At 32.5% G+C, this 16,079-nt stretch overlaps 2 protein-coding genes across 3 annotated transcripts in view; both read left to right on the forward strand.

The window, feature by feature from the left end:
• The first annotated feature begins 446 nt into the window (after positions 1-446).
• On the forward strand, positions 447-4,158 carry LOC130663386 (mucolipin-3-like). Its single transcript, XM_057462570.1, has 4 exons — positions 447-595; positions 824-1,093; positions 1,230-1,506; positions 1,577-4,158. The coding sequence occupies exons 2-4, from the start codon at positions 951-953 to the stop codon at positions 3,044-3,046; spliced, it is 1,890 nt and encodes a 629-aa protein (XP_057318553.1). The 5' UTR covers positions 447-595; positions 824-950; the 3' UTR covers positions 3,047-4,158.
• Positions 4,159-5,629: 1,471 nt separating this feature from the next.
• The window catches only part of LOC130663870 (uncharacterized), a 69,460-nt gene continuing 59,010 nt past the window's right edge, over positions 5,630-16,079 (forward strand). For both annotated transcript variants that reach the window (XM_057463396.1, XM_057463397.1), the window contains exon 1: positions 5,630-6,316. The gene's annotated coding sequence lies outside the window, so the exon portion shown is untranslated. The remainder of the gene's footprint in view (positions 6,317-16,079) is intronic.

Consider the following 16,079-nt stretch of genomic DNA (forward strand, 5'->3'; position numbering starts at 1 on the left):
TCATAATTTTTCTGCTCCTTTAATTTTTATGATACTGAAGTTAGCTGACGTCTAATAATTTTTGGAATTTATTTAAAACGATAAATAATAAAAAAAAAAATATTTCAAAAAATTGCACATATAGTTTTTTAAATTTTCTACATGTGCAAATTTTTAGATTTTTTTTTTTTTGTAATTTATTTGTTGAAAATAAAATTCCGAAAATTTTTAATTGTCGGCTAACTTCAGGATCATTAATTTTTTGCATTAGTGTATCATTTAAAAATTCAAAATTCCTCCAAGTTCTGCTTTACCAAGTGGAGTAAGTGGTAAATATAGAGACCTAGATTCAAAAATCATTTGATTCTTGGTAATATAAACTTTCCAGCTTTCGTAGCTGATAATTTATCGTTCATTAATAATAAAAATAAACAGAGATATATAATATATTATTGCAGCGCTGGTGTGGTAATTTTCCAGAGCAAGTGAATGTAATCACAGCTGCAGGCTGTGGATGAACGTCTGAGTCAGTCAGTTCTGTTTAGGTCCGATGGCCACTGCGCGTTACAACCCAACAACAACATCAAAAAACCAGCTGTTCATTGAGACTGTATCTGTATGTATATATTTAAATAACACTCGTAATAAAATAAATAATAACATTCAAGTACACGCTGGATTTTTTTTACAAAACAAATCACAGTCGCACATTATTTCGCTGCTAAGTCACTCGTGACCTCAAAATCTGATCTCTCTTTGTTCTATTAGTGTCAATCCAGTATTTAAATTTATACTTTTAATTCTTATATAAATTAAATTAATAATAATTTAATAATCAATACAGACGCACGGATGTAACGGCTCAGTTTTGTGGGAATCAAGTCTTGAACCCACAGGATAAAGTGACAATTGAGTTGGAGGTTTTAAGTTCTGGAGCAATTGAACCAGCGGCGATAACATCAAGAGGTAAAATGGCTGAGAGCAAAGTCATAAAGAACGAGAGTGTTATTTTGGAGGATCCTGCACGTGGTAGCAATTCACTGAGAACTCAGCTCTGGACCAGGAATTCCGAGAGCGGCGACGAGGATTGTCCTCTCAGCAATGACAGCATTAGGTCAGTGAATCACCAGAAAATCACTTGAAAAAATAAATAGTAAATTACACAAGATATAAAAAATAATACTGTTCATTATCTCGATCACTTTGTTATCACATTCCATGGATGTAATGGTATCTGTTCTGTTTAACAGGAGTAACCCGAGTAATCAACCGCGATACGACGCTATAGCTTACGCAGAAGATAAAATGCGTAGAAAGTTGAGGTTTTTTTTTATGAATCCTATTGAAAAATGGCAGGCTCGTAGACGATTTCCATATAAATTTATCGTACAAGTGATTAAAATAATTCTAGTCACTATACAGCTGTGTTTATTTGCTCACAATAATTACAATCACGTAAATTATGCGTGGGATAATAGAATAACATTTTCGCATCTGTTTCTACGTGGATGGGATGCCACGCAAGAGGTAAAAAAATACATACATTTAATATTTATTTCGTAAACATTTAACATGACTCAATGACTTTGGGTTTTAGGTACCGGAGTACCCGCCGGCAACAGGTCCTCTGGCTCTGTACAAGCAAGACGAATTTTACGAGACAATAGATTACGCTCTGGACGGCTATTACAATTTGAGTAACGCGATTGGCTCGTACTCGTACACAGCCGAAGATAACTCGCTGGGGCCGGTGCTGCTGTGTCTGTACCAGTACAAAGAAGGGATTATATTCGGGTTCAACGAGAGCTACGTCTTCAACAACGAGATAGACCGGACGTGTATAAACGTCAATCAGACATTTTCGGACGGCAGCGAGCCGACAATAAACTCGAAAAAATTACTGATTGACAGAGATATTAAAATAAATTTTTCGGCGCTGGTCAAAGCTCACCTGAAGTTCGCCGTAAAAACGGTTAATTTGAAAGCCGCGGGCCCGATAACGCCTCCGGACTGCTATCAGTTCGACATAAAAATAATATTGGACAACAGTGACTTTGATGGTCAAATGTTACTGTCGCTGGACGTCGAGCCCAAAAGATTGCTTTGCAAAGGTGACACTCAGTATATTACTGACAATCAGTTAGACTCAGCTCTGAGAACAATTCTTAATCTCTTTGTGATTCTTATCTGCGGAATCTCCCTAATTTTATGCTCGCGTGCTATCTATCGCGCTCAGTTACTTAAATTTGAAACGATAAGATTCTTCAAGAAAACCTACGGCACTAATTTGAGTCTCGAAGGCCGTCTAGAGTTTTTAAACATGTGGTACATCATGATTATAATAAACGATCTACTGATAATAATGGGCTCGGCTATCAAGGAGCAGATTGAGCGGAAATACTACGGAAGTGATCACTGGAACATATGCAGCATTTTTCTGGGCACTGGAAATTTACTCGTCTGGTTCGGAGTACTGCGATACCTCGGGTTCTTCAAGACATACAATGTCGTGATACTGACACTGAAAAAAGCCGCGCCAAAGGTCGTCAGATTTTCGATCTGCGCGATACTAATTTACGCGGGATTCACGTTCTGCGGATGGCTGATACTCGGGCCTTATCACATTAAATTCCGTTCACTTGCCACAACCTCAGAGTGCCTGTTCGCGCTTATCAACGGAGACGACATGTTTGCAACCTTCTCAATAGCCTCATTCAAGTCGCCGATCCTCTGGTGGTACTCGCGCGCTTATTTGTACACATTTATATCCCTGTATATTTACGTTGTACTGAGTCTTTTTATTTCAATAATTATGGACGCCTATGACACGATAAAACTTTACTATCGGGATGGGTTTCCTAAGAATGATCTCCAAGCATTTGTGTCGGTTTGCACCGACGAGGCGTCGAGTGGTGTTTTTAGACAGGAGTCAGAAGAACCCACTTGGAAAGAGTTGGTCGAGAGAATGTGCTGTTGTCGGAAAAGACCCTACGGGTCTATTCAAGAGGGATCTAGTGAATCGACATCCAAGTGCGATGAAATTTGCGGGAATTTTATCTGTATATAGTAGATTAATTTCAAATCGTAATAATAATAATAATTATGGGTCTATTGCTTTAATTAATCGAGTGTGATTAATTATTAATTATTAATTATCGAAAAATTAATTATTAAAATGGTACCGTCACTTATTATCCGAAGACAAAATATCCCCGACAAAATATCTTATAATATAAATAGTACGATACTCTTTTATCAGAAATGTTTAATATATTTTCACATAAAATTTGAGTGTGTGATATAAAAAATAGATCAACACATATGCTTGAAATCGTACTGTGCCCTTTTTTCACAGATTTTGGGTGGGTATTATTTTGGAAATAGGTCAACACATATGTTTGGAATGGTACAATACCCGTTTATCGAAAACCATTCATTATTTTTTCACTTAAAATATATTTTTCTGAATGAGATTTATGGACAGGATATTTTGTCACTGATTTTTTGTCTCTTGAAAATTTAAGTCCGGGGATATTTTGTCTATCGGATAAAATGTCTCCTGATATTTTGTCGCGGATTACAAGTCGTGCTACCATTAAAATGGTAAGGCCATACAGTTTAACTGCCAGTTAAATTTATTTGTAAATTCAAAATTTTAAAATTGAATTTAACGCACAATTTTATTTTACAAAAAATAAATTTATGACAATAATTGATGAACTCTTTAGATGACGATACAAATTTTTTTATTGTTATTTTTGAAATTTTTTAATAAATAAAAAAAAAAGTATGTAATGTAATGGATGTAGGAGTAGATTTATAATTACGGTAAAAAAAATATATAAAATGTATTGATTGTATGTCATTAGCTTAGAGGTGCTGCGGAGTCTGTGATAACTGAACCGTGTACAACAAAAGTTACACAATTACCATTTTACGTAATTACTGATATGTCTTCTGATAAACGGCGAACAATGATTGTAATTATCTAAGACTATGATATATGATATATGAGATTACTAACGATAAATCTTTGTTACCTTAAACATAAAACATATCAAGAAGACTTGTGCATTTAATGACATACAGCGAGGCAGGCTAATTGTTTTACTATTTAATTGTTTCATAATCGTGTAATATATATATATATACATATATAAACGTAAATAACAAATATTATGTACAAGTATTTTTATTTTAAATCAGTTTAAGTATTAGTTGTGCCAAAGTACAACGCGTATGTAAATCGAGTGTATGTACAGCACAAGACACTTATTAATTAAAATTAAATGATAATTACAATAATTTTGTTGGAAAAAAAATTATTAATTATCGCTAGTGATTATTTTTTAAATTTCGACTTAGAAAAAATCCCTCATTAATAATTGATCCAGGAATTATGATATTTAAGCTTTAGCTTATAATTGTATTCTATTGACTATTTATCACAGATATTGTCTAGTAAATAAATTTTTTATCTGGACTACAAATTAATTAATGTAACGGGACCTAAGACCTCACCTTTGGGCATACTCGCGCTGCGAAATCCTTTCTTTTCTACCATAATATTATAAAGCAAAAGATTGAGCAAGCTCAATATTGGCGGATGTTATAACTCTACACAGTAAAAAAGGATCCGTCAAAATCAACACATATCGTGTGTAAAACGAATGTTTTACACTTATTTATGTGTTATTTTAATGATACTGAAATTAGCCGACGTCTAATAATTTTTTGATTTTTTAAAAAACGATAAATTATGGAAAAAAAAAATTATTTAAAAAAATTGCACTTGTAGTCTTTTAAATTTTCTACATGTGCATATTTTTAGTTTTTTTTTTCTTCAAATTTAATTGTTTAAAAAAAATCCAAAATTTTTTTATGGTCTGCTAACTTCAGGATCGTAAATTCGCCGACGTCTAATAATTTTTTGATTTTTTAAAAAATGATAAATTATGAAAAAAAAATATTTAAAAAAATTGCACTTGTACTCTTTTAAATTTTCTACATGTGCATATTTTTAGTTTTTTTTTTTTCTTCAAATTTAATTATTCAAAAAAAAATTCGAAAATTTTTTATGGTCTGTTAACTTCAGGATCGTAAATTAGCCAACGTCTAATAATTTTTTGATTTTTTAAAAAACGATAAATTAAGAAAAAAAAATATTTAAAAAAATTGCACTTGTAGTCTTTTAAATTTTCTACATGTGCATATTTTTAATTTTTTTTTTCCTCAAATTTAATTGTTTAGAAAAAAATCCAAAAAGTTTTTATGGTCTGCTAACTTCAGGATCGTAAATTAGCCAACGTCTAATAATTTTTTGATTTTTTAAAAAACGATAAATTATGAAAAAAAAAAATCATTTAAAAAAATTGCACTTGTAGTCTTTTAAATTTTTTACATGTGCATATTTTTAGTTATTTTTTTCTTCAAATTTAATTATTCAAAAAAAAATCAAAAAATTTTTAATTGTCTGCTAGCTTCAGGATCGTGTTATTTTAACATGTTGTGTGTTAAAAAAAGTTACATACGCATATGTTAAAAGTAACAAATTTTCCAATAATTCTTTCGTGATGGTCGAGATTATTTTTCAAATATTTTGTGTGTTGATTTGACAGTAACATAAAAAGTGTTACTTTCGAATGAAATAACATTTTTGTGTGTAAAAAATCAATCGATTGCGACAGTTCAAGATAAATACTGTGTGTTAAATTTACACACAAGTGTTAAAAATTAAACACAGAATTTTAACATACGATTATTTTACACTTTGACGATTCGTTTTTTACTGTGTAGGATCAGAGATCCTTGCGTGTGCATAGACAAGCTAGTGTACATCATATGCACTGTTTTCTACGTGTCGTACGTATGTACGGCCGAGTAAAGTATCATAGAGGGGGAAATTGCAGAGCGAGAGAGGGTAATTTCAGTGGGGTGCTTCCTGTGCCGGCTAGTACAGAAAATAATATATCGGGTAGGGGTTGCTTTCAGCCCCAGTGTTGTCGCGGCGCGCGCGTGATTCAGACGCATTCAATTTACTCGCCTGAATTTTAAAAATACAAAACTTCAGTCATAATTACCCCAGCTAGAAGTAATTTGAAAATTAATTAAAAAATTTTTTAACAATAGAAAAAAAGTGCATGTGTGTCAGTTGAAGTTATTTCGTAATTTCTATCGAACTTGAGTAGTATTCCGTTTTGTTGCGGTACAAACTCTAGGGTTGTATAGAATTTTGTTAAAAAAATATTTGCCGTTGAAATCAAGCCATCGAAAACAGGATCATTTTGGTTTTTTTATCCGGAGATGATTAAACAATCGGAGCAATGTCAACAGCGCTGTAAGTAAAACAAATAAATCACAATCACAAAAACAAAAATAAATAATTAAAATAAAATAAAAGAGAATAAAATTATTCGAGATATATTTTCTCTCGTTTTTATTAACACTGTTTCATATTTTACCGCTTTAATCCATCTACTATATACGTGTCATATGAAATGTAAATAGTGGAATAATAAAACTTTTATTAAATATTTTTTACCTTCGCGATAACTTTTTATATACTTTTATATTCAATTTTGAATTTTGTTTATCGATAAGCAAATTTTATACGCTCAGTTTAAATATACAAATTTATGGTAACCAATATCATAATTTTTACTGGAAATCCACCGGCTACAAATTAATAAATAATTTAAAAATTTAAAATTCGTATAATTAAAAATTTTTACCGCAGAAATAATAAATTTTTGATGCCTAATGAATTAATAATTAGACTAACAAGTTAATTTAAAAATTGTATACAAAAGATAAGATAATAATAATAAAAAATTTAAGCTTCACTCTGACAAGCACGCAATGACTGCGGATCGCTCGTTAAAATAATAAATAAAAACTAAATAACGAACTTTGAAAATAAAAATGAGGAAAAAAAATGAAACAACCGGAACATGAATAGTATAAATAAATAAATCAATAAGTGGTTTATAAACCAAAGTACCATTATGGACATGCATATTAAAATTGCAATCAAAAGCTGATTGCGTTTACATAGACGGGTTTTGGGTTTGTTGAATTTCGTCGTCGAATCACACATGGCAAATTTGCCATATCTGCATATCGTTCTGATCTATATATCCATAGATATACACTAGGTTTACATTCGAGCAATGAATATTTATTGATAATTGTAAGCACCACAACCGTACAGCGTCATTTTTCACGCGTTACCGCATTAATTAATTACAATAAATAAATATTTTTATTATTTAACATTCAATAGTACTCATACCTATACTATACACACACTGTAAAAAATTTCGGTGTAAAAATGGACCCGGAAGACTTTACACGGCCGTGTAGTGTGAAATATCGGTGTAAAAATTCTCTCGGTGTAAATTTTCTATCCGTGTAATCCCGACACGGTGTAATCTACTTTTTTTACACCATTCCGTGTTACTCGGTGTATTTTTGTTGAATGATCAACAGTTGACCATTGAATATTTTTAGTTACTTTATTTTAATCCTTAATTAATAAGTATATTAATATTATTTATATATTTAATAGTTTGTTGAACATTTCAATATATTTATTTCAAACATTTTTATGATTCTTAAATGAGTGTGAATGTAGCAGACATGAGACAATTTATAAATTTGAATTAAATAAATAAATGAATTAAAATAATGAAATTTGAAAAAATGCGCGGACGGATTTTGCATTTATCTATATATGCGCATGTAGAAAATTAAAAACACTATCGGTGCAATTTTTTATAACATTTTTTTTTTTTCAAATTTCTCGTTTTTAAAAAAATTCAAAAATTATTAGACGGCTGCTAACTTCAGTTTCATAATATTTGTGTGGCCTTCTTAAGGTTCTTCATGATTTATCGTCAACAAATTTACAATGACAATAGAATCGATATATTCTGGATTAATTAAATAAGCATTAAAATGATCATTAATTGTACATTTACGCGTTTATTTATTGTACATTTATACACTTACACGTTTGGCGGTGTAAAAAAAAATGCACACCACCTAAATTTTACACGAGATTCGGTGTAATTTTCACACCAAAATTTTTACACCGGGTCCATCAAATTTTTTACAGTGCGTACACCACAAAATTTTGAGTGAATGCGAAACGGGTAACTTTTTATTTAATAACTCCGAAGCGGAGTTTATTTGAATATTAAAACTCCGAAATCACTCCGCTGGAAGTGATTTTTTTTCAAACTCCAGAATTCCGAGTGACGGAGTGGATTCGGATTTAAATAAAACCCATAATCACTCCGAATTTTTTACAGTGTACCCATGCCAGTATCATTATTATTATTATAATTACTATCGCTATTGCTATTAAAATAATTATTATAATTACTAGTATTTTATAGTAGGATTTAGTTTAGCGAATAATGGAGCTGGCTTGTCTCATGAATTATCATGGCATTATTTAAATGTAAAGCGTTTTAAAGCACACGGGTGTGGAAATTATTCCGGCTATTAGTGAGCCGGTTAATTAATGACACGTGCATCAGCAGCGATTATTAATGACAATATAGCGATTCGAAGCTTGTTAATTACCTGTTAGTCTAGTACAGAGAAGAGAATATTCCAGCTAACAAGTGGAGTGCCGGTAACAGTAGTAGCGGCAGTCAAAATAAATCCAAACAAAGCAAATAAATAAAAAATCAACGTCCGGTCAAACAAGCGGCAATCAAATTATATTACCTGTCCTGCTAAATATTATCTGTCGTCCTTTCTACACTGATTATTATTTTTTTGCTGACCGAAAATCCGTCCACGCGTCTCATTAATAATTTTCATGTCATACTTTTTTTACTGCCGATATCGATTCGCTACTCAATTGCTCTCATTACTGTCCTTCATCTCGAGCAATTATTTTTATAAAAAATTATTAGTTTACTTTATTATTATTATTACTACTTAGTGCAACTGATTTTAAGAAGTAATTAAATTAATTTATTTCTTCAAAAGGTTCCGCGATAAATGTCACGGCATTGATTGAACTTTAATTGTTGACCTTTTTCCCGATGGATCTTTTTAATAATTTAAAGTGAAATAAAAATTTCAAAATAAATTCTCCTGAGTGGTAGCTATCAAAAGTAACTTTCTTCAATAAGTCCACTTTTTATTTTATTTTATTTTATTTATTTATCCTCATCTTTATTCCATCCAAGTCTCCAAGCATACTCCAGTCTCAATAGTCGCTGATAATTATTCGTCCAGCTGACAGAGAGAAAATACAAAACTTAATTAAAAAATAAAATATACATATATTTTTATGAATAAAAAATTAGCTACGACAGCCCGCTCATATTAATTATAATTATAATATAATCCGACAGCAATTAATTATTAATTTATGCCCAGGAAATCAGAGATGATTGTTCCTCCGGTTTGTTAACCACACCGTGGTCTTGGTCTGTCACCACATTTTGCTTCAAATTTGCTACCATTCCGTTTTGATTTGCATCAGTATGTTTTCATAAACCGCAAGAATCTCACACACTCTGAATCTGACTCTGATTTTCATTTTCACTCAGCATCGTTTCGGATATAAAATTACATAAACTATTTGCTTTAACAAAAGTCCAAATATTATCTCTCCTTACACCCCAACAAAGACAAACAGAGTAATCAATTTACAAAGGACACGATAATTGAATAAGTGCATTAACAGGACAATAGAATTAATGCACTTAACAAAATTAAACACCCATAATAGAGGACACACAATCCTGTCTAAGTTTATTTACCTATTGTTCATCTTCATCACTCAAGCCATCTCTTTACTCTAGCTTACAAAATAATATAAACTTGCGAGTGTTTATGAAGTTGAGTAGAAGGCAAAGGGGCGGGTGGGGGAGGAGGGTATTTGTAAGGCTTTACACCCTTAACTTAACTCCAGATTCTTTATCTTGTTGATTCCCGCAGTACCTTACACCCACTGCAAACTGTGAACTTAACTTGACTAACTATCAACCTGAGTACTTGTTGTTCTTGTTACCTTTACATTCTCTTCCGTAAAAAAATTAGCATCATCAAGACCCGAGAGTCTACTCGCTCGCATACTTTACGCGCTTCTCTATTGGCTCTCAAGTGCATAACAATTTAACTGGGTTACTTTAGTAATAGTATTCTAAATATTACAAGTAAAGACTACAAACTGCCCTAGATATATATATATATATATATAGACTCTGGGTAGAAGGCAGAATACTTGTACTTTGGGTTCAATACAAAATTTTATTAGTTTACCGATTAATTTTAACTGGATTATAGAATAGTTATACTACGTTGCCTAATTAGTTTATCGTGTACCCAACCAGCAAACAATGAAAGTCTATAATAATAATAACGGTAGAGTAAATAATTTAATGTTGAATAAGATAAATTACAAATGAAATATATTGAGTTTGTGTGTAGTTAAATATCGAGAAATGCGAGGATAGCGTGCAAGTCGATTGTCCTTTGGGTTATAGTGTATGTGCGCTGACACTATGTGCAAACTTTCATGTCGTCATTTATTCTCGAGATATATATGTATATAGAAGTATGTGTAAATATAAATGTGTGTGTGGGTACGAACACATTTATATAAAAACCTCTTAGTCCTTTCTCTCCCTGAGGCTGCTCCCTTTTGCACTTTTAATTCAACCCTACTCGAGTTCATTTATACTTGGTTTTTTTTTTTTTGTTTTTCCTTTTAATGCTTTATAATATTATTTTCTATTTTCTCTTTTATAAATTTTATTTTTGCCGTCAAAGCAGTTGCAATCGCGGAAATTGTTCACGCTTCTGTACAAAATAAAAAAATCAGTACAGCGTAGAAAGAACTTGAGGATATAAAAGTGAAACTGAATTAATGTGGAGTCGAGTTATTTTATGAATTAAAAGATCACTGTTTTTAAATATTATTTTTTTACATTCGTTAACTAATTTTTTTTATATTTAAAATTATAATGAAAAGCTTTACGGCCGAGTGATTTTATTCGTATTGAGAAAAGTTTCTTGTAACTTTTTGGTTAAATTTGTTCAAGACAAACTCGATTATCTATTTCATTGTTTCATTGAGCTCGTTAGCACGTCGCCGTTGCATTAGTAAAGTCAGTGGCAACTACACTCAAGTTTTACTTTTTTATACATTAACTTTGATACTTTTATTATTTTGCCCCTGATAAGATCATGCTTTTACAGGAATTAAAAAAAAAAACTAGAAAAAAAAAAAAAAAACAATTTTTTGATCGCATGACAGATGAAAATTCCATGCTGCATTTTCTGCGTACTTTTATTCGTTATCATAAAAAACAAAAAATAGATTAACTTTAGATGAATGAAAAATTTTAAAAAAGTGTAAATTCATTTCATTCCGAACATGTTTCAATATTTTTTTCACTATTGTATTACAAAGCAAATGAAACTTTTTCAGAGCACTAAGCAATTTGACGAATGCTATTTTTATTTAGATGCTTAAATTTTCTCATAAATATTTTAATAATATATTGTTATTAACTGCGTTAAAAATTCATAGGATTTTTCATATGAATTATTATTGCATTAAATTTTACTCAAAGTTGTAGTAACAACCCTCGCGTGTTCTTATACATTTATATATATATACATCTCTTTTGCTTTTATTTTCTTTCTTCGTTGCGTAAAAACCAACCCCCATTTGTTACATATATATATATAAATTATTAAATATGCAGCTCAATGTTGGGGCGTTGGATTGCGAACCCCGTTGGATATCGATTCAAATTTTATTTTAAATTAATATTAATTATTGAAATAATTATCCAAATTAAATAAATTCCAGCAATGAAATTTATAACCAACATCAATAGATAAACTCGATATTAAAAAATGAAAAAAATACTAATAGTATTTAATTATGACAGAAAAAAAATTTTTTTAAATTAAGAGCAGCCCTTATAGGAAAAAACAATAAGCCCAAGCTTGGCGTAAGACTTATTAACTCTGGAGTAAGCTTGAAATCCAAGGTTGGCCCAAGTCTGTCTAAGCATCGAAATGATAACACCGAGCCAAGCTTGAGTGCCAGTATTGTGCCAAGACTGCATCTAACTATTGGCCCAATATCGAGAGCGTGATAGTAACATATGGAAATAAATTTGTACAATAGAGAAATCAGGTTGATCGATGAAACTAATTTTTTTTGCATTTGCTGGGTCTCGAACCTGGTCCTTCATGGCTACTAGGCAAGTGTCTTATTCACTCGGCTGTTACGCTATTCATAGAAGCCAGAAGTTTTTAGGTACCATTTGTTATTTAGACTGGTAAGCCAGGGCTTGTTATTTGAGTATTGGCTGAATCTTGGCCCAAGATTGACAAGCCAAGGCTCGTCAACTGAGTATTGGCTGAACCTTGCCCAAAGACTGGCAAAACAAGGCTTGTCAATTAAATGTCTGTTGAATCTTGGCCCAAGACTGGCAAACCGAGGTTCGTCACTTGAACGTTGGTCGGATCTCGGACCAACTTTTGGCCGAGGCTGGGCAGTCCAGTATTGTGCCAAGACCGGCTCTGTTGTCAATGTTTTTTTTCCTACAAGGGAGAAAACACCAGTCGGTAAAATTTATTTTTCATGACGTGGGTTCGTGAGTCGATTTTCTAAAGAACTAAAGATTTTCTTAGACGACGATCCTGACCAAAATTATGTCGTCGATTGGATATTTGTAGTCTTCAGAAGTATCAGGAGTCTTGTGGAAGAACGCAACTTGTATGTACACTTTAATTAACAGCAGAAAATACCAGTCGTTGTTGAAATTTTTATGTCATGAACTTTTATCCTCGACTTATTCGTCGTATAATTAAATTTTCATTTTTAAAAAGGTCTTCATCTAATTAACATTTATAACTTTAGTCTATTACTATGTAACTAAAAAAATAAAGACCAATTATAATAATAAACTCCTAGGAATATTTTATCTCTGATATAAAATATCAAGGTAAATTTAAAATAAATAAGCAATCAAGCAAACCAATATTAAATAAGCTATCAATAAAGTGAATAAAAGCATCAATAACTTTAGCTTTCTGCTTTTTATATATATTATAATTTCGCGCAAGGTGATGTTTATTAAACCCAAGAAGCTTTTTATTTTTTTCTTTGTATTACAATCAAACGTCAAAAGCAATATAATAGTTAACTCATTCAATCGTCATGCTTCTCTACACTCGATTGATTTCTCATGCCGATTGATTTCTTATAGGGATATATATTTTATACTTGCCATTGCCATCCGGAATGATGGAGAAAAAATATATATATGTATATATATAATGAATAAGGGATATCGCAGGGGGTTCCAAGTCAGTCAGAGCCAGAGTACGAAAAAAATCCAAGGGAGAGTAGAAGACAAGACTCCGTCATTGATAGATGTAATACACACATATATGTATACATATACATATATTGAGACGGCGCCACGGGGGATTGACTTTTGTGTTAGTTTCTTATAAAATTTTTCGTGTTTATTCAATCGAAACCCAAATGTACAACAAACAAAGACCCGGATAACCGACAATACTACTGTACTACATACGTACTGTGACTATACCAACACTCGACGCGTGTACCAAAAAATAATTCAAGTGTCGGCAGTTGAATTATTTATGATGCTGTTATATAATAGAAGTAGGAGAAGCAGAAGAGGAAGAAAAGAAAGGTAAGAATTTCTTTCCGTCAATAATGTTCGAGATCTACAGGCAGAGTCCTAGAGCTCTCGAAATATGTCTTCTTTTATCCTCGGAACACGTGCTCGGTAAAATGACATAAAATATTGTGGTTTTTATGGACTATGTGTAAAAATATAAGGATAACGTTGGTATACATTTAAAAATTTACCGGCTAGTCACGCTGGAGACTTACTCGGAACACAAGTTGCGTCCAGTCAATACTCGCAAGTTCATTCGCCCTTATTCCCAAGCCGACGATTTACTTACCTGCCACCCTCTTTATATATATATATATATACACACACACACACACACACGCACACGGAAATATGTGTGAGCGTACCTTTGGCGTACGATCGGTAGCCGCTTCTGCACGCACCCAGTTCTCGCGGACGAGCGACTATTTTCCCTCGACAAGAAAAATTAAACCTAGTAATTTTATACGGGGAAAATGAAATTAAACATATGTCTAGTTATATAAAAATTATTTTTCGAGAGATAATTATTTTTTATTACTGTCATTATTGTCATTATTATTATTGTGAGTATGAATATGAAGAGATAAAATTTTTTTTTTAATCAGAGAGCCAATCTGTCGAAGCAGTCGATGGGTCATTGGAAATTTGGCAGCCGTTCAATGCAGTAGTCACGACATTGACCTACCTAAAAAATGTCGATTAATCTCTCTGATAAAGTATCCGCGATTTGCGATCATTTTTCATCGACAATATATTTATATAAAGTGAATGTAAAAAATTAAAAAAGTATGAAAAAATAATTGACAGAACGCGAATGTGAAAAAAAGCGGGAAAATAAACTAGAGAGAGCTTAAATTAGACAATGACCTTCGCAAAAGTACGATTTGCATATCGTGACACATCTTGCTGGTCGTCATGGCGACCTACGAAGGGTTACGTCCTCTCTTGCGTACTACGCGATGTTCATGGGGGGTAGTTGGGTTACTACTACACAAATACGTGTATATACATATATATATATATATATATGAACCCCAGTACACATGGCAGTAGAGAACGGAATGGTCCCGTCAGTTCGACGAGTCGGAAGGGCTCGTTTTCTCTTCTCTCAACTTTACTTGCCGGTCCGTGCATCCAGGCGCGAATCAGCGAGTAACGAAACGACCGACGGGGAGCTAAAGGACGATACTAACAAAGTATGGAGGCTATAGTAGCCAGTATCAGCCAGAATGAACGAGATAAAATGAGTGGAACGCCCGATTTTCTTCAGAGACACGTGACTACTCGATGAACCACGTATACGTTTTTTTTACTTTTTATTTTTTTTCATTGTCAAAGAGTTTGGTATCGTTTCTGTTCTATTCGTCTCGCGTCGTCTGCTTGTATACCATGGCAAGTTGTGCATCCAAGCGGCCAATGTAAAGCCAGACTTAATATTGTAGGAAGTATCGATTAGGCGAGAGCAAAAACTGATGGGGGAGTTTATATATCTATGTATATATATATACATTTATACGTACTATATACATATATTTGTGTTATACACAGACACGAACGCATACAATATGTATATGTAGATTGATTATTTTGTGATCGAAAATTGTCAAACATGATGTTTAATTAATTTTACACAAAACTTTGTTAATTTATCAATTGTTCCGTTTTACTAAAAAATATATATGTATATAACAAACTCACTGTCGAACAAGTGGTCGCTTTGTGTAATCAGAAGGTAAAAGCGTGAATTTAATAAAGGAAAGAGTTATACATATATGTATACGTATATATACATAACGAAGCAGCAATTTATACAGTCATTCTTCTTGTAATTAATATATGAACAAAAAGAGCAATGAATGGACGTGTATATTAAATTTTTTCTTTATAATACGTCCATGTATGTGGCTTAGGCGAGTGTGTGTGAGTGTCATAGCCGAGGAAGAACAACGCGAGTAGCCGCGAATGCCCGGCAAGCAAAAACACCATGCGGTCGAGGGTGTTAATGCTCACACGCGAGTTCGCGTGTGGCTACACTACAGATTCTACAGTAGTATGTAGTGTGGTATAGACCGCCGTCGTAGTCGGCGGTTTAGTTGTCGGCTGGCGAGACTACTCCCGGAAAATGAGCCGAGTATCGATCCTCCTTTGTGTTCCTCTTTGTGTTTTCGATGAGCCCAACACTAAAGTCACCCACGGCCGAAATTTTTAAGGCTCGGCTCTTCTGATGTCTATATATCCTATATTATACCGTAGATCCTACACCCTAGATCCTTCCGAACCCACTGACGTCTCCTTCAGTGACCCTGGTTTTTTTTCACAACTTGATGAATTTTTTACCACACACGCTATTTACGATCCATGAATTTCTATAAAATTTAAAGGATCTAAAGATTACGCAGG

Source organism: Microplitis mediator, chromosome 2 (assembly GCF_029852145.1).
Source record: "Microplitis mediator isolate UGA2020A chromosome 2, iyMicMedi2.1, whole genome shotgun sequence".
In the NCBI taxonomy this organism is placed as follows: Eukaryota; Metazoa; Arthropoda; class Insecta; order Hymenoptera; family Braconidae; genus Microplitis; species Microplitis mediator.